General features: G+C 39.6%; 1 protein-coding gene across 2 annotated transcripts in view; it reads right to left on the bottom strand.

Moving 5' to 3' along the window:
• LOC103187492 (secernin-1) overlaps positions 1 to 19,611 on the bottom strand; it is a 64,093-nt gene that overhangs the window by 28,375 nt on the left and 16,107 nt on the right. For both annotated transcript variants that reach the window (XM_042332391.1, XM_042332390.1), the window contains exon 2: positions 16,984 to 17,143. In XM_042332391.1, coding sequence (XP_042188325.1) covers positions 16,984 to 17,142 — 159 coding nt within the window. In that variant the 5' untranslated portion in view covers position 17,143. The remainder of the gene's footprint in view (positions 1 to 16,983; positions 17,144 to 19,611) is intronic.

Here is a 19,611-nt window from a genome sequence, read left to right as displayed (position 1 = left end):
TTAGATCAAAATTTATTAACATGCAAGGCCTGTATCTGCAACTGAAGGGAATGAGAATGACTGACTGAAATTTCTACCCTATCACATATGGCTTGTGTCATGGTATCTTAAAAACAAATAAAAATAATTTGGTCACTCAATCCACGAATGTTTGTGGGTCACTGCTGTGTGCAATTGGCTGCTGCGTTTCATCCACAAAATAATCAATTCACTTTACTGTATATTCTGTGAAACGCTTTGAGACATCTCGAAGATGTGATAAGGCACTATATAAATATAAGGATTATTATTATTATCCTGTTGATATTCGACAGCCTCCAACAGCTACATGTATGAAGACCTTCACAGAAATACTACCTTATTTCTAGATACAGTCAGACCCCCATTATAACACTGTCTATGATTCCATAAAAATAAAATCAGTCCCTGCATTTTAACAGACTATTATAAAGTGGCCTCCAGTCAGTACCTCTAGGTCAGCAAGTCACCAATGAACTACTGGGTGCACTATTAACTGTTCTCAAAGGCATTTTCTGCAGTTGCCGGAGTTGCAGAGAGGCTTTCTGTGTCTGACACTTTAATACAATACTGCAATACAATAATTATCTCAAGCTATGATATAATGACAGAAATACACTGCATTGAACCTAAAGCCTTGAAATAAAGGTTTTAATAAATTTTAAAAATCCAGAAATGTTCAGGTCTGATGTGACACAGGTTATCTGTAGTATAAATAATTTACTCTCCACTAGCAAGTTAATCCCAGCATCATCACTCTTACTGCACCAGTGGGACATATCTATTGTCCATGTTCCGGTGGCTTGGCAGTGAAAGATTATTCTGTGTCAATTACAGTAGTGCCTAATTATTGGGTCTTTTTGTGCTGACTGATCCAGTCCACTATTTAAACATGTCATTGGGGATCCTTACAGCAGAGAGAGAGACTTTCATCCCATCAGTCAGTGCTAGATACAAGCCCAAGCCCCAAAACTGAACTGAATGCATTTTGAACGCACTGCACCACCCACTTGCTCCTTCAAATTATTAATCAGATGGAGCAGATCAGGCAATTCCAATGCAACACTTACAGCTCAATGTATTACCTTTTATAGATTCAAGTCATATTCACAAAACTAGTTTGTGTGAAATGACAAAATGTATCACTTTATCACTTACAAATTCAATTCAACGAATTAATCACTTGCAAATTCATTCAGAAACCATCTTCAATGTTAGATCTGAGCTCAAACAATTCAGCAAATATTTTGTTCGTTAATGATTTAGAATACATTTAGAGGCACTTTGGCTCTAGTTTTGGCAGTGTGTGGCCGCTCCCAGTGCCTAATGAATTAATAGCACAGCTGACATGCTTTACATGCACCAGCCCTTGAGAAAAAAAATTGTTCAGTAATGTCACAACATGGCACAGTGTATGAGACTGGAGCCACTGTTCTTGGTGAGACCATTCTACAGCATCTAATGACAGGTGCAATTCTGCCTCCTTTCTGCTTGCAGAAATGTTCTCATTCCAGGCCTGAAATTCCACCGAGTCTTAGCCTAATTCTTTTGTGTTCAAATTTTAAATTGTACAAAACTGTGGAAAAACCCTTGGATTCATTCTTCATGTCGAACTTGATTTTCTGCAGTTAAGTTCCAAATTAGGACTGAATTTTAGAATTTTCCACGATTCTGCATTTTAAATTTTGAAGACAAAATAGTCTTGCAGGATAATACTCTAGGGTGGAATTTTGTGCTGTCACACACATCTCCTAGCAGCCTGCAGTGGAATGCCATTGACAAAAGCCTGAGGCCCGTCTGCTTTCTTGGCTGGAGAGCTATGTGTCTCTAGGTTCCGAGGGAATTAGGCATCCTGAAAAATGAAGACAGCGTAAAATGAAAATAAATCACACTATTCTTTGGAAAGTATACGCAACAGGAAGTAAAACTGAAATGATATTAAAGAAACATGACAAAATGTCAAAAAAGTCAGTTTCAAAAGCATAACAATGTTTGTGCAGCATTGCGCAATGCAGAAAGCATTTCTTTCACATCTTAAATGAATGCAATTCTGTGTTGTGGAGATAATTGGAGCTCATTACTGAAATCAACTTTAGATTGAACCAACTGTTGCTATGAATATGTGATTTAGACCTTGCCGCATTCAATTTATTATTGAGCACTGAACAGCTCTCTCCGCACACGAAAGAAGATACTGTGGTCACTTAGTAAGTTGCTTTCACCTATTTTATTTAAGAAGCTGTAGTCCCACATGGGTTCCTAAATTATGCATGTAGTGAGCTAACATACTAAAGGCTGTTACCATCTGCAGCCTGTGAACTGTCCTGCATAACCTCATCTTTGTCCAGCAGAACCCTTCTGTGTCACTGGCACTCTGCATCAAACAAATCATAGCACAACATGCACTTCATTAATCATTACATAAAAACAGCAAAACCATGTTAGATGTGGCTGTGTTTAACAGAAACAGCCCTAGTCAAAGTGACAAATGACATTCTGTCCATCTGCGACCAGGGCTTCCTCTGTCTCCTCCTTGACCTTTCTGCTTTCTGACCTTCGACACTGTTGACCACTCTATCCCCATCCAACGCCTCTCCTCTCACCTCAACCTTCAAGGCTCTGTTCTTGACTGGTTCAGATCGTACCTCTCGCACCACCTCCACTTCATCTCCTCAAACGACTTCTCCTCCAGCCCCCGGACCGTCTCGTGTGGCATTCCTCAGGGCTCTGTGCTTGGTCCCCTCCTCTTCAATATCTATATGCTCCCTCTTGGTGGCATCATCTGCAGACATGGGGTCAACTTCCACATGTATGCGGATGACACCCAACTCTACCTCTTTGCCTCCACCCTTGACTCCAGGACCACTGCTGTCCTGACAGAATGTCTGTCAGACATCAAGTCCTGGATGAGAACTAACTTTCTACAGTTGAATGTCAACAAGACCGAGGCTCTCCTGATTGGCTCCGTCAGTGCCTCCTCACCTCAGGTGCTGACAGCATCAACATCCATAATAATAATAATAATAATAATCCTTGCATTTGGTATAGTGCTTTTCAAGTCGGGAGGTCGTCCCAAAGCGCTTCACACAACACACTGTAAAGTGAATTGACTGTATATTTGTGGGCGAATGCGGCAGCCAATTGCGCACAGCAATGTCCCACAAACAGTCGTAGATTGAAAATGACCAATTTATTATTGTTTTGTTCTTTGGAGGGATTATTATTAGCACACTCCACCTTACTAAGCCAGTCCGGAACCTTGGGGTCTTGTTTGACCGTCAACTATCCTTTCTACCCCACATCTGCGCTAAGACCCATTCTGCCTTCCCCCACCTCCACAACATCGCCCGGCTCAGCCACTGTCTCACACCACAGGCTCCTGAAACCCTCATAAACGCATTCATTACATCAGAGTTTAACAATGCAAACTCATTGCTTGTCGGCCTCCCCAATTCCTCCCTCCATAGGCTGCAGATCATCCAGAACTTTGCAGCCCGTGTCCTCTCCCGCACTAGGCTCAGTGACCCTATCACCCCCATCCTCGTCCGACTCCACTGGCTTCCCATCACACAGAGGATACAGTTCAAGATCCTGGTCTTCACCTACAAAGCTCTCCAGTGGTCTTGCTCCCACCTACCTCTGCAACCTCCTAACCCCCTACCATCCTGCTCGCTCCTTCAACTCAGTGGGCTCCGACCTGCTTTATATCCCCCGCCTCGCTCGCCCCACTTTTGGTGGGTGGGCCTTCTGCCACTCTGCCCCCTCCCTCTGGAACTCCATCCTGTAGTCCCTCCGCCTCACCCCCTCCCTTGCCTCCTTGAGGTGAAAGCTGATGACTATTCCTGATGATCACTGTACACCAAAAGGCAAAGACAGCTGCCCTCCCCCTCGCTGGAGTCAGCCCCCAAAGGGGCACTGACTGGCAGCGGCCGTACAAGATCACAAGAGAGGTATGGATGAAGAAGTCTCTTCACCTATTTCATCTTATTCCAGAATACCTACCCTACCCTCTTCTCATTACACCTTTAAGCAGGTTTTTAAAATAAGTCCAGCGCCAACACCTTTACCATTACTGACAACTCATTCCAGTTAACTGTTCTCAGTATGAAGATTTACTGTGTTTTATAATGTCAGTCTTCAAATTGTGGCATCTTGCTCCGTTGCTTTGTTTTATCAGAAAATATTGCTCTAGGTTTACTTTCTCATTTCCATTTATCACCTTATAGAACTCGTAAGTTATAGAACAATGCCATTATTGTAACTACAATATTGGGAATCTCTTATTACTCCTCACTGCACTGCCTGAGCAGCCGGATCTGCAAACAATACTCTGTGACATCAGATTTTAGGCCTTAATCCAACATAAAGCACATGGGAGCATTTAAGCTTTTTGAACCAAGCTGCTTGTAGGAATCATCAATGAATATTTGAAGAGGAACAAAATAAAGATATGGAAAAGCCAGTAATTGGAATTAGAGTAGATCACACTAGTGGGTAAGATGGCACTTGCTAACAGAGAAGGAAATCAGACAGCACTCACACACATCTCCTGCCCCCAGGAACATTAAATTGAGGGTTTAAGCATGATCAGTTTTAGAGGCATTTAAGTGACTTAATAGTGTAAGAAAATTTTGATCTTTTTTATGGTCAGAATATTAAGAACCTAGGTAGTGGACATACATTTAATGCAATCACCTAAATAATAAATTATCGTTATACTGCCTTTTAGATGTAAAATATGAAAAGAAGAGTCTCCAGAGTATTAAATGAATTAAGTGATTTGCACAAACAGGATAGGCAGTTATGTCTCCAGTTGTCAATCCCGTTTTAAGAATACTTAAATCACCAACTTCCTTATTGGAACCAAAGATCTTTCAGAAAATAACCAAGCAGCACACAGCTCAAATAAAGCTTAACCATTTCTTGACTAAAGGTTAATCAAGGAGACAGAGACAAGACACAGCTAAGTTATTTTAATCACTCCAAGATACAGAATACATATAATTAGACAAATCTATAATGATTACAAAAAGCTTATAATTACAAATTACTCTCTTAGTCAGGAGAGTCAAAATGTTTTCATCAAAGAGGTGAAAGTTAACTGCTATAAATAGTTAGTTAGACCGCAGTTAGAGAATTACAGCCAGCTTTGGTCTCCCCGTTTTAGAAAGGATGCCAGGGTTATAAGGAGGGTGCAAGGGAGATTTTCTACAATGATACCAACAATAGGGTATTTTGACACAAAGGCAGAGATTAGAGGAACTATTTTTACTAGAACGGAGAAAGTTGAGATTAGACCCAATAGAAGTCTTTAAAATTATGAGGGGTTTTGATGGAGTACAGTAAAACGCACACAAGTTGTATCAGTTGGAAACAAAACATTTAATATAACTTACGTGAAGTCTGATTTGCAGGCAAACTCTATAAACTATATAAAATTCAATATAGTCAATAATCTACACTGTGCACGCATAATTCACTGCAGCCAGTAAGTGCACATGCGGTGATGGGTCAAGACTACATTTCCTGCGATTCAATACATCTTGACCCGTTGGCGCATACACATATACCGGCAAACTGAATCACATTCAATCAAGGCAAATTATATTCTTCTAAACATGCGTCGACAGATGGGAGACATTACCAGCAATTCAATTCAGCCGGTAAGTGCAGGAGTAATGGAGAGTAGAGAAGTGGCATTACAAGTTAGGAGGTGATTATAACAACAACAACCTGCATTTATATGGCACCCTTCATGTGGGGTAGCGCCAGGGGCTCCAAATAAATAAATTAAGCGGTTTTGATAGGATACATATAAGACTCGGGTGGATGTACGACTTAGGAGATTGTATGATTTATAATGATAAGATTTATTTGAGTTTTACTGGTTTTTGAGAGAAATGATTTGCAATGGTTGGTGAGTCAGTGACCAGAGGTCATCGTTTTAAGATGTAAGAAAATTTAAGAGCTTTGGCAGCAAATTAAGTAGTAAACTCTGCCTGCTGTGTTGTTGCAAGTGACAGTACTGACCTAATATGAGTGCTTCCATTTGTCATTTCAAGCGTTTTTTAATCCAGTAGTTCTTCTGTATTGCCTGCTTGGTCGGTATAATAGCTGACCTCTCTGTAACCTTCACAAGTTTATGGGGCATGGCTTTATGGTTCAGCTACCCACAAACTGTTCCAAGTTGGTATCTTGGTGTCTTTTTGCTTGCTCACTGTTAATTTAAAGGTAGCTTAATAGGTAGCTTAACTCCTTCCATCACCTTCTTCAAGGTCAAAATTCACTCGCCCCATCCCCTTGATCCCCACCTCCACTTTGGGTGTAAAGCTTCGACTGTCAAGCACTGTGGTACGCCCTTCCAGTATGAAAATTCCTGTATAAATGTAAATTTATTCTTGTTGTTTGATAACAAGGGCTGAAGTCATATTTCTTCATAATGGAGGACGAGAGATTTTTGTAATTATTTCAAACTCTCTCCCTTGCTCTTCCTTACTCTAGAAGAGAATTATAGTGTCTACTTTCTCACATTTTTTTAAGAGTCTCCAATCTAAAACTTGTTTCCTTCCATATCTAGGAATTTTCGTTCTGAACATTGTACAAAACTATCAGGTTAACAAATCTCTTCATCATTATGTCTCCCCTGTGGTCCGGCCTGCCCCTGGGCCTGAGCATCCAACCTGGTTCACAATTTAGGTTTGTACCATGAGCTCACCCCGACTGCCTCATCAATCTTGGGCTAACTAACACTTAGTTGGCATCAGCTTGAACTTGGAATTTTAGTTGTTAAGATTCCCTTTCAATTGGTATCACCCACAGATTGATAGTGTGTGTGGATTGCTTCACGTTGTCACAAGGGTTATCTCATTTTTGAAAACCACCTGCGAGATAGTCTATTGAATGAAGTTGTCAGAAACCCTTGCAGTCAGGTGTCTTGATCAATTGAACGCTTTCTATACATTTTTAATTGAGCTTTTAATATTCACCAATTTCAACAGCTCATCTCCCACAAGAGGGAGTTCTACAAAAGCTGCAGTGAATAAAATGCCTTAAATCTCAAATGCACCTCATTTGAACTCATATTATTCGAGTATGTAATAACACTTGCATTTGATATAGAGCCTTATCACATTTTCTAGTCGTCTCAATGCACTTCACAGAATATACTGTAAAGTGAATTGACTGTATATTTTGTGGGTGAACATATAATACTTCAATGGGCACTTGAGAGCAAACAAGCCACTTGTTTGAAAAATGATCCGAAAAACAAAACCCTACAATAGGATTTCATAAAATGCTTATCAAAGTGCAAGTAAAGAAATTAAGCTTAGAACCAAATATTTGCTGTAAGTAATGTTGGAGAAAGAGATTGTGAATATGGAAACGATCCATGTGGATGGAGTTACACTTGAAGGATGCATTTCTTCTCTATGTCCCAATAGCTTCATTTTATGTTCCACTAAGTTTTCAATGAATACGCTACAAACAATGCCAAGTATCACACCTACAAAATACCTTCACTTTGGAGGAATTTAAATGAACATAATTTCTTTGAATTGTCCGATCAGGGTTGACAGCAAAGGCCAAAACGGCAAATTTCTTTCACAAATTTCACATCAGAGTTACTGTAAACTGTTGCTTGAAATTTGCTACTTAACGTCTGTCAAGGGGATAAGCATTAAAGGAGGGGGGCATTGGGGAAGAATGTGACTTATCATATACATCTGAGGGATGAGTTTTCATCCCAATATGAAGATAAATGCGAACTCTGATCAAGGCACTCCAGGTCAATTGACATTCAGTAGAGCTTCAGTGAAGTGAAGACAAACAAAATAACTACCTCAGTTATACAAAGAAGGGAAAGATTTGGAAGTCAGTCAGAGATCAAAGTCAGTCATATAGATGACAAAGCTCATTTTTCTATTTGGCACCTCACTGTATTCCCATGACACACCAATAGTCAACAGTGTAAGATTGCCTCACACATCTCCACAAACAAAACCTTAGAGAGTCAACAACATTAAACTAGTGGGTGTCCCAAGCCCTTATCAAACGTTACCCTACAGTTAGTTACAAACCATTAGGTAGTGCCTTACTGACCATTTTTAGCAGTGATGCAAGTGGGTTACCAAATCAGTTACATTGCTCCTTATATCATTATTAAGAGTGCCCAGGGAATTGGGATGGGGGAGGGGGAAGAAGAACCAGGGGACTGAAAGGGGGCAGTGGGGTGGGTGGAGAGCGACCAGGGGATTGGGAGGAGGGAGGTGGAAGAGGCACCAGAGCTTAATGCATGCATGTGTACATGCAAAAAGGCCTTAATAAGTAGCAATTGCTAACAAGATTCCTTTCAGAGAGACGACTCCTTTGAGCATGTAGTAAGTCATACATGAGTCATGTCAACATAAGAGAATACCACTCTGACAGTATATTACATTGGAGCAAAGCAAGTTGAAATGAAGCATTTCCAGCTTGCTCATCAAAAACCCTGATCATATTAAATCAGTGGACTAACCATTGCCCTCTTGGCCACCAGCGATATTAATAATCTCTGAACATTACTTTTTTTTTAGAGATTGAATGGCAGATCGCCTGAGTTTAAAGTTAAGAAAGCACACTATATGCCAGCTACAGTTCTGAGCAGTACGAGCAATATAGGAACACCTCTTCCAGATGGTCTGACGACCAGTGGCTAGCGCCAAACATCTGCTTTCAACAATACTGCCAAATGTGAAGTTACTGAGCATTTGTGAGATTTAATAGATCTGTGTATTTGGAACTGTGAGATTTCTAATTTCTTTTTATTTTGGATTATGCAATGTTAACAGTATAGCATTGCCTCATGCACCTCTGCAAACAAAACCTTGAGTCAGAATCTCAATGCATATCTGTGCAGGATTTAAACTGAGGTTTCAGAGCTAAAAGGCAGAGTACTAACTCACTGAACTAAAACACCCTTAACCATGATGCTGCTTATGTTAAAAATCTTTCTGCCTTCTACCTTTCTGCCCAGAATAAGACATGACCCCTGATGTTCCTTTTTCAAAATAAGAAATAAACAAAAACTCTAATTTCCTTCTCAGCCACCAATAGAATCCAATTGGACTAATCGATTACCTTTAAATTGAAATCAGTCTTGCACACTGTTTTTGCCATTAAAGGTATGGATTTTCAGCTAAGGAGCAGGAAAAGCACACAGATCAAGAGCTGCAACACCCAACCTCAGCTTGTTCTGGAATTATGTCCATCACTGCCACTGCAATAGTAAGGATGATGATGCTCTAATTATCACTTTGTCTAGCATAAGCTCTGAACAAGCAAATGCATTGGAACGCTACTTTTTGCATCTTACATAAGGCAACTTCATTTTCCAAGTGATCTACAGATGAGATCATTCATATAGATGAGATTATAGTTAAGGTCAAGGCAGATGAATTACCACTGAAACAGGTATGTAAACAAAGGTATTAAACTGGAGGCCTAAAGGAGGTCCCCTCAGTTTTCTGACCTGCAAAGCAATGTAAATCTGCATTTGCATGTTTAGTAGCACATCCCATTAGAAATGGCACACAGTTTTATACAAATAAAGGTGATAGTTTGAATCTATTTTAAATATCACACAATTACACAAGGTGAATCTAATGGGATACCAATTTAATTCACTTCAGAAAAAACAGTACTGTATTACCAATGGTTTTGAACGTGACTGACAGATCCATCACTTTTGAAATGCCAGTATCACATGAATGAAGAATTCTATTACAGAAAAAAAGGTAATCACTGAACAATTCACATCTGTAAACTTCATACACATTTGCCAACAGATCTGCAGTATTCACCAAATTTCACCAACTACGCTCAATTACATTTACTTTCAGACAAGCCCAGATTAATTAAATATCCAACTCCCGTTTCTGATTAAAGTTTCAGTGAAAGGTAATGTGTACCAAGTGACTGATGGGCCTGAGATGTCTATAGAGCAAAGTAAATAATTCATAACCTAGAGCTGCAATCCATAGAACCGTAGAAATTTGCAGTACAGAAGAAGACCATTCAGATCATCGTGTGCTGGTTCTTTTAAAGAGCCATCCTTTCAGTCCCATTTACCTGACAATTCCTCATATCCTTGTAAATTCCTGCTTTTGAGATATCTATCTAGTTCACTTTTGAAAGCTAATATAGATTCCTCCTCAACCATCGTTCCCAGCGGAATATTCTATATCCTAATCACTTTGTGTGTGAAAATGTTTCTCCTAGCCTTCCCATTTGCTAGCCACGTAAAATGCCCCCTCATCACTTTACAACAACAACCGCAAACTTACATTTTGTAGAGCGCCTTTCACGTCGGGAGGACGGCCCAAGGCATTGGACAATCAGCGTTTCGGACCCGAGCTGGGGTTTGGGATAGGGGAGGGTGGAGGGCAGGTGGGGGTAAGGAGGGTGACCGAAGGCACATTCGAAGAGGAGGATCTTGAACAGGTCTTGAAGGAGGCAAGGGAGGGGGCAAGGTGGAGGGACTGAGGGATGGAGTTCCAGAGGATGGGCAGAATGGCAGAAGGCCACCCGCCAATAGTGGGGCAGACGAGGAGGGGGAATGAAGCAGGCCGGAGCCCACTGAGCAAAACCAGGAACGGCAGTCATCAGTCACTTTCAATCAGCAGATGGATTATCCATGGAGGCCGTGTGATGATCTCCAGGTTCTGAGCCTAAGGCTGAGCCTGCTGGATTATGCTCAAAAACAAAGCAGAGATTACACTTTAGTTATTGGATCGAGTCAAACCTGTCTACAACAATTGCTCAAAGGACTGGGCCAAAGGGTGGCCTTTGAATAAGGGTCTGTTGGTGTGCGAACTGGGCTGTCCCAGGATGATTGTTAACAGGGAATGGTTGCCGAGAGGAGGTTGTTGCTTGAACACGTTCGACTGTAATTACAATAATCTAGTGGAGGGAAGGAACAACAAAGCCATAAAACAGAACCATGTAACTTGAATTTTTTTTCCTAGGATCTTTCATAAGTTACATTGCAGTCTGCAAAGTGGTCTTATGCAGGTTTGGGTTTGTTTTTGTGCAGGCAACCAATGCAATATAAACCGTCTCAAATGATAGTTACACAAGAATTGATGAGAGCTATGTAATTTGTACAAATTAGAAGATGAACACAATGAAATTCTTTGAATGGCATTTATGCAACTTTATTTTAGCCCCAAGTAACCCAGAAGATTAGGAAAAAATACATCCCTTCCTTCAGAGCAGCAGATATGTAGAACAGTCTTCTGGCAAAAATGCCGAGTTCTGCTCTCCAGAAGCTTCAAATGATGTAGAACTCCACAGTCAAATATCTCTCCAACACAACTCCCCTCATACGTTACCCTCACCCCCACAAAGTTACACTTGCCCACAGTACCAAGTTTTAGCAACTTGTCCTGGTCTCTGGGATGCTACCCTGTATGAGGGGAGCTACATAAATGCAAGTTCTTGTTGTCTTCCAATCTCCTTATGCTCTTCCCCACAATACTTCTCCAACTCTACATTCCAGCCCTTCTGACTCTAGTATTGCTCACTTCCTACTCCCTTTGCTCCACCAAAGGGAGACTCTCACCACCCCATGCCCCCAAGTCCTTTGAATCTCAATTCCAAATCACTTTGTCTTCCCATCTCTTTCCACCCTCACCTTCAAAATCATAAAAACGTCTCTCTTCAACTGTGTCTTTGATCAAAATCTTTAAAATTTCTTATTTCACGATTCTGTCCACTATTACACTTGTCAAGTGTTTTGAAAAGTTCTTTTAAAACATACAATACAGATAACTGTTGCTGGATATTGTACATTTTGAATGACCTTTTGAAAAAGATACTGCAGGAAAATCTGATTGGAAATCATTGTACAGCTTGGAATAATCAATCCACCATAGCTCACTATAGTTCTGTGCTGCTGGGCCCAGGTTGCTGTTTTTTTAGTGGAATCAGAGTGCTGTAAAGCCATTTGACCATTCAGCCTTTTAAGTCTACTCTGATGTTTTTTTTCTCCACATAAGCTACCCAGTATAATCATACCCCCTACTCTTTAATATTATTTTCCTTTTAATTCCCTATTAAAATAGCTTACAGGCTTTGTTTCCACACATGCTGGCACGTCAGGGTAGAATATTGGAAACGGCTGAACATTTTAGAAGTTTTCCCCCATTAACTTGAGATCAATGAATATTTATTGAGAATTTTCCCTCAGGGGATTGGATGGAAAGGTCAGCACGCAGGACAGGGTAGATTTCACACAACGTCTCGAAGGAACAATGTTTCTCTTTTCGCACTTCCTCACATTCTTCATATATCTCACCATGATCCATAAACTACCACCAGAGGATTGGATTGGTGATTTGTAAAGCCTAACTAAATAACCCATTTAGTTATTGTTATTTAGTTGTTCACCTACAAAAATAAAGTCAATGCACTTCACATTAAAATCCCGTGAAGCACTTGGAGACATCCTCCTAATGTGAAAGGAACTGCATCAAATGCAAGGATGATTTATTATTTATATTATTAATAAACAGGACTCTGGTTAAAATGTTGAAAGCTTAGTTTCCCCCCCACAATTCCAGGCCTCTTTCCAATATTTGACTTTACACATTATTCCCCAGCTTCTTTTAAATTATGTACTATTAAGTATTCCAGAAATAATCAGAATGGAACACAATTAAATGGTGGCTAAAAGAACCATATACCATAAACAGAATACACCAGGGACTGAGAGTTTACAAAAAAAAATCACTTACATCATGGCCATGGTGGCTGATGAATTATGCAACTGGCAGCACTCAATACTTTTTATCGTGGATAAATCACTCTTTGACATGTACCCTTTGTTCATTAAAACATAGCAGAATCAATTCCCGCTTATAGTTCTTTAAAGGATTGGCCCAGGGTCTCAGTATTAATGATATTCCTTTTTTTGTCATTCAGCCAACTTACAGGATAAATGTTAATATTTTCTTGGTCAATAAAATTAGTTTTAATATTCTGGAGCAAACTGCAAATTATTTGTTATCATATGACACACCCATGCAGGATCTGAAGCTACCATTTTTATTGGATGGATGATGTAGGTCATTGCAGATCTAATGGTAGCACTCTCATCTCGGTGTCAGATGGTCATGGGTTTAAGTTCCACATCAGGACCTGTAACCCATTTGCTGACTCTCCAATGATAGCTACTCTCCTCTTTGTTGAAAATTTACATCTTTACCAAGTACAGATTATATTTTGGTAAATATTTGTCAGGGAGTAGAAACACCAACCATAAGCTTGTGAACAGAATGAACACGCACCTCACATTGTTACCAAAGATTTTTATCATTATGCTATCATGACAACCAATCTCACTATACTTGCTCATTTCTGGTAGGAGTTCATATAATGCATGCAAATAACTAATTTGTATGTCAACATGGGATTTCTTTGCAACTTAAATTCACTACCTGATAAATATGTATTCAAACTCACAATATACTATTTAATTTCAGCGTCTCACATCAGCTTCAATCTCTAGCCTGTCTGTTTCTTTTCAGATGAATGCAATATTCAGATATTTTGTCACAAGTATATGATAGCAGCTTTTGGAGTAAGAGATGAAAGCAGATTTCAAGTAACTTCAGCTGGATATTACACAACAATAAAGAAAGACTAGATGCATTTTGTGTCTCAATTCTCAGAAACTGTTGTAGATTTAGGACTGCAAATATGCTCCAATATTCTCTGGTTATTACAATCAACTATGTTATACATAGTTACTTAGAATTACTTGGAATGATGCAGCACAGAAACAGCTAGTCCATGCTGGTTTTTATACTCCATATGAACTCCCATGCTTACTAATCCTCTCTCTTACACCCCTCTATTCCTTTCTCCCTCATCCGCCCACAAAATAATCAATTCACTTTACAGTGTATTCTGGGAAGCGCTTTGAGAAGTCTCAAAGACTTGATAAGGCGCTATATCAAATGCAAGGATTATTATTATTATGTATCAAGCTCTCTCTTAAATACATTGAGGCTTTTTTTGTTTCAATCACAGCTTCAATCAAGTGGTCTTGATGAGGATGACCTACTTGTTGTTAGAGAATATCCAAACCAGCACTGAAGAATTGTTGATTCTCTAAGATCACAATCAGAAAATCACCAGAGTTGTTTGCACTTGAGTCAGGCCTCCATGTTTATATCCCAAAATACGAGCAGTTGCAGGTCAATGTTATGCTCACTAAAAATAGTGATGTGTTTCCTCAAGGTTCCCTAAAATGAAAAGATCACTATTTTTAGTGCCATAAAATAGATATTATCGTGTATCAATGCAAAAAAATCCACACAGATCATAAACCTCAATATATATTAATCCACAAATCTTCACAGAACAGCCTCAAATGTACTACAGAAATACCAGCAGCAAACCACTATGCACCACTTCTCCTGCCTATATCAAGCTCCATCCCAGACAGACTGCCNAAAAATCCTCGGCTTTTGAAAGCAAATGTCCAAAGTCAACTAATGCTCACTAAACCAGGGTCATTGTCCCGTGCATTTAGGCTGTGGAAATGCAATGAGTCTCCATTCATAACACAACAGACATTTTCTTCTCTAAGCAAATACTGGAATCAACTTAATGAGACATTTGTTCTCTTCACTTTCTGCTGAACCTAGAATATGAAAATCAAAAATGAAATTAGAGTCTTTTGTAATTGTATTTGTTTAACAATTAATGCACTAGAGGGATAGCTTTGGTAATATATTTCAGACAACTGCAAAGTCGATACAGATTTATAGAATGCTACAGCACAGAAAAAGTTCATTCGGCCATCAAGTCTGCACTGGTGTTTTTCTCCAATTGATTCATCTAGTCTAATTCAGCAACTGCACAATCTCAGTAATGTAAAAAAGTACTGTGCTGACTAAAGAGATGAAAATTATATGCAAGTTTCAGTTTAGCTCCATTGGTACACTCACACTGAGACCCAAGCTCATAATCCAAGCAGATAGCACAATACTGGGTACATGGTACAGTAATGTATATCACAGTACAATGGAGGCCTGACTGGAGTACTGAGTACAGTACTGGACATTGTCAAAGGTGCCATCTTTTAATATGAGATGTTAAACAAGGTCTTGATGGAATTTCCATGTATAGGTGGGATGCACTTTCAAGCATGGTGATGGGTTTCCACATGTGTCAGACACCAGGCTCACTAAAAAAACTGTCTGTTCAGGTGGAAATTAAAATTCCTACAATATCATTGAAGACATTTTCTGCTAGAGTCCTGGTCTACCTTGATCTCCAAAAAGGCTCTCAGTCAAAAAAAATTCTCACCAAGTCTGAAATTGAAATGTGTTTACATTTTTAAACACCAGGAGATAAATTTAAAAACATTAACAATTATTTGCAAACAACAAATAAGCACCACAAGAAACTTTCACAGAAGCAAAATGCATTCTCAGACTGCTACAATAAAGCTCTACCACTTTCAGCAGGGATTAATACTAAAATTGGAAAGAAAATAAAGATGAGCAAATACCAGATAAAAGCACAGGAGAACGGAGACTGATAAGATCAAGCGGGCCTGTGCCACATCACACTAAGTTGTACAATTGGCATAGTAGTTGTTGTGATGAGACCTCAAATCAGGCAGAAGCTTTTTATAAACCAAAGAAATGTATCAGTGTGGAGACAAAGGAAAATCTTTTGATGCATTAATTTCTTTCACTGTAGACATTACGTCAGATGTTGCACTGAATACATGTAGCCAGTCTATGTGGCGACGCTGACTACGTGCTAATTTTGCTGACATCAAAGAATGCTACAGCACAGAAACAAGCCATTCAGACCGTCGGGACTATACTGAGCTTCATTATCCAAACGAAACACCTACTCTTATCTAATTCTTCTACTCGCTATTCACACCCTTTAATACTTCTCTTTTTCAAGCATCCAACTTTTTCCAAAATAATTTATGTACTCTTGAGTTTTCCATCTATTAAATCTGTGAACAGACTGTTAAAATGCACTGACTATACTAATCACAGTCAACAATACCAGGTGGTAAAACCATTCCTTTTTTTCCAAAGTTCACGTGAAAAGGATTATGTCAATACTGTGCATTATCACATGAAAATCCAATTTTGAATGGATACATTTTGACGTGACAGTATTCAGCTTCTTCGGAGCAGAACATTTCTGTTACAGAGAAATTAGGCCTTTCTGAAGAAAAATTCAGAATCAAAATAAAATCCCTATTTATTATTAATAATACTGTACTTGCATTTGATATAGCATCTTATGTCGAAACATCTCAACGTGCTTCACAGGATTTTACTGTAAAGTGAAGGATGGCAACTCCAATAATGCAGGAATCCCCCAGCACTGTATTAGAGTGTCAGGCTGGACTATGTGAGACTTGATGTAGGGCGTGTTCTAACTCAGACGAGTGTTATCAACTGACCCAGGGACATCTAAAAATTAAACAGGAAAGGTCATCAAAATATTTGAGATTATAATGAGTAGGTGCTGCGCTGGTCTAGAATATACTAGGATCAAGGAATGCAGCTTTGCTGATTTGGAGTCCTGTAGCTCAGTGGTTAGAGCACTCGCTTTGCAAGTGAGAGACTTGAGTTCAATTCCAGGCAGGGCGAAACCTTGGGCAAGTTTGCTTACTCCACACGCCTAATAATAATCCCTCCAAAACCAAAAACAATAATAAATTGGTCATTTTCAATCTACGACTGTTTGTGGGACGTTGCTGTGTGCAATTGGCTGCCGCGTTCGCCCACAAGTATACAGTCAATTCACTTTACAGTGTGTTCTGTGAAGCGCTTTGGGACATCCTCCCGACCTGAAAAGCACTATATCAAATGCAAGGATTATTATTATTATTTGCAGACTATGCAGTCGTTCAAGGTGTAATATCACAAACAGATCACTTACCTGAACCTTGGATCCTGGTTCATGACAGGTAGTGGGAAAATAAACTACTTCCTGGACTTCATTGTTAGGTCTTGCTGAGTTTATCCCAAATATTACACATGCAGCTTCGGTGGCAGGTGGCAGAGCTACAAAGCAGAAGCTGGGAGGAGCCGCAGCCATTCTGGAAACAAAAAGATCAAGAGAAACACTATATAAACCTGATACCAAAACATACATTTATACAGGCAATAAAACATTCAAATCAAATGAGAATTGCAAGTCAGAAGTTAATAACAATCCTGATATTTCCTTTCACCTCGGGAAGATATCTCAAAGCACTTCACAGGATTAAGTTCACTGGCAATTTAGGTGTTAGCTTGTCTCAGTTGGTGGCATCAACTCTGGCAACACCTTTCCTCTCGCTGATGTCATTTGCCTGGTTATACCTTCCATCATACCCCACGACTGTGGTTCTCATCTCGTGGTCTACACTTGGTCCTCCTGAACATTCCTTTGCTTTGAAATTCTCATCTCTCATTCCTCCCTCAAACTTTTCAACATTTTTGTCTCTGACATCACTGCCCTTCTATCTTTCCTCAGCCTGTGCGCTGAACGTCTCCTCATCCTGAGCAACTTCAACCTTCACTTCAACCTCTCTGGCTCCACCTCTGCTGACTTCTCCTCCCTTCTCTCTACCTCCACATTACCTCTGCGACCCGCATTCAGGTCACCCCTTGACGTGGTGGTTACCTGAGGCATTACTGTCTTGGACATCCCCATCACCGATAAAACATTCTCAGACCGTTAATTAATTTCGGGAGGGGCAGAAATCAAGCAGTTAGTTGATATAGTTCCTGATGTAATGAAAACATGGATTAAGGGTCTATATAGACTATATAAATTCCAAGTCCCATCTTAGGGCTTGAACCCCCAACCATCTGATTTAGAGGCTACCAGATTACACACCAATACATTCACATTACTGAAATTCTTTGCACACTAACTTAGGTGTCACCAAAAATATTGTACAAATCATTCATTACATCAGAACATCAGTGGTCAGAAAGAGAAGTGAAGCCCAGTCATCAATGCTGGATCTTTGCAGGTGCACAAAAGCTGATGCAAATCATTTCTGATCTAAAACCACAATCTTACAATCTTACACATCAACAAACATATTGTACAAAATCCTTTGTCACATTATAACACAGTGGTTAGAGAAAAAAGTGAGGCTGTTCCCTTTTCTCTAACACTGGTGTCATAAGGTTATAATGTGACAAAGGATTTTGTACAATATATTTGTCATCAATGTTGGATCTGTTGCATTTGCACAAAAGCTGATGCAAATCATTTCTGATTTAAAACCACCTCCTATTGATGCTTTACCGGGAGTTTTTAAATCTGACCCAAAACCTCAATGAAGCGATGATAGAAGTGGAGCATAACGAAATTCCAGGCAATTGAGTTCAATGTGCAGTCATTTTTAATAGCATGCCTTAATTCTATTGTGATGAGTCCTGTAGCTCAATGGTCAGAGCACTCACCTCGCAACCGAGAGACCTGGGTTCTATTCTCAGTAGGGCGAAATGTTGGGCAAGTTTCCTTAGTCCATACGCCTCCATTTATCTAGCAGTAAGTAGGAACCCGGTAGTTAGTCGTTTGGCGAATTCTTACCAGGGGTAAGAATTCCTTCAAAAATCGAGGATGGAGGTAGAGAGATAGAGTTGGGTGTCATCCGCATACATGTGGAAGTCGAGGCCATGTCTGCAGATGACGTCACCAAGCTGGACCATGTAGAAGTTGAAGAGGAGGGGACCAAGGTCAGAGCCTCTAACAACACCACACAAGATTATGGGGGGGCTGGCAGAGAAACCATTGGCGAATAAGGCTGGTTGTAACTTTTCTTTGGTAGATCCAAACACTTAAACTGTATAATTGGTTGTAATCAACCTTCAGCTATATAACAAAATATTTGGAGTACATTTCAGATTTGGCTCACAAAAGTCTCTGAAAATCATAAGGAATCAAGGGTACAAATAGTGAATGGCAAGATGTAAAAATTCCTCAAAGAAATAACAATCCCTTGGAAATGAAGGCACTATTTTTCAAGAATTCTGCCCTTTTTGCCAATAATTTCCTTTTGGGCTCAATATATTGATTCCACCTGGAGTCAGCACTTCAAAATTAAGAGTCTGTGTCGACATAAAGCCACCTCAATCAAAATGAATTATACATTGCACCCAGTCAAAAATGAATTGGCATTTTTTCCCTTATAAAGCAATCTGTAAAATCAGAGTAAATTAGAAGCTGTATAAAAAAAACACATAGCAAGTTATTTTTAAAAGAAAAGTATACATTATCCTTTTCATGATTGAAGAGGAATATTCAAGAAATTCCCACAATGGTGACTTGCATTCCTGCCATTAGATCATGCAGTGTGCATTGATTTCCAGCTATTTCAGCACTCTGCTGGTTTCATTATTCAGCCACAGTTCAAAAGTATCCTCTCCCCTGGGGTGGAAATGAGGACAACATTTGTCTGCTGACTGCAGCAGATAAATCTTGTTAAGATCATTTAAATGTTGTGTTTGATTGATTAGTGCTAAATGTTTGCATTTGCAAAGAAAAAGAAGATTGTGGGGGGTTGGG

This window comes from Callorhinchus milii, unplaced genomic scaffold (genome assembly GCF_018977255.1).
Source record: "Callorhinchus milii isolate IMCB2004 unplaced genomic scaffold, IMCB_Cmil_1.0 Scaffold2, whole genome shotgun sequence".
Taxonomy (NCBI): Eukaryota; Metazoa; Chordata; class Chondrichthyes; order Chimaeriformes; family Callorhinchidae; genus Callorhinchus; species Callorhinchus milii.
Note: the sequence above shows the minus strand (reverse complement) of the source record. Positions and strands in the feature narration are given on the sequence as shown.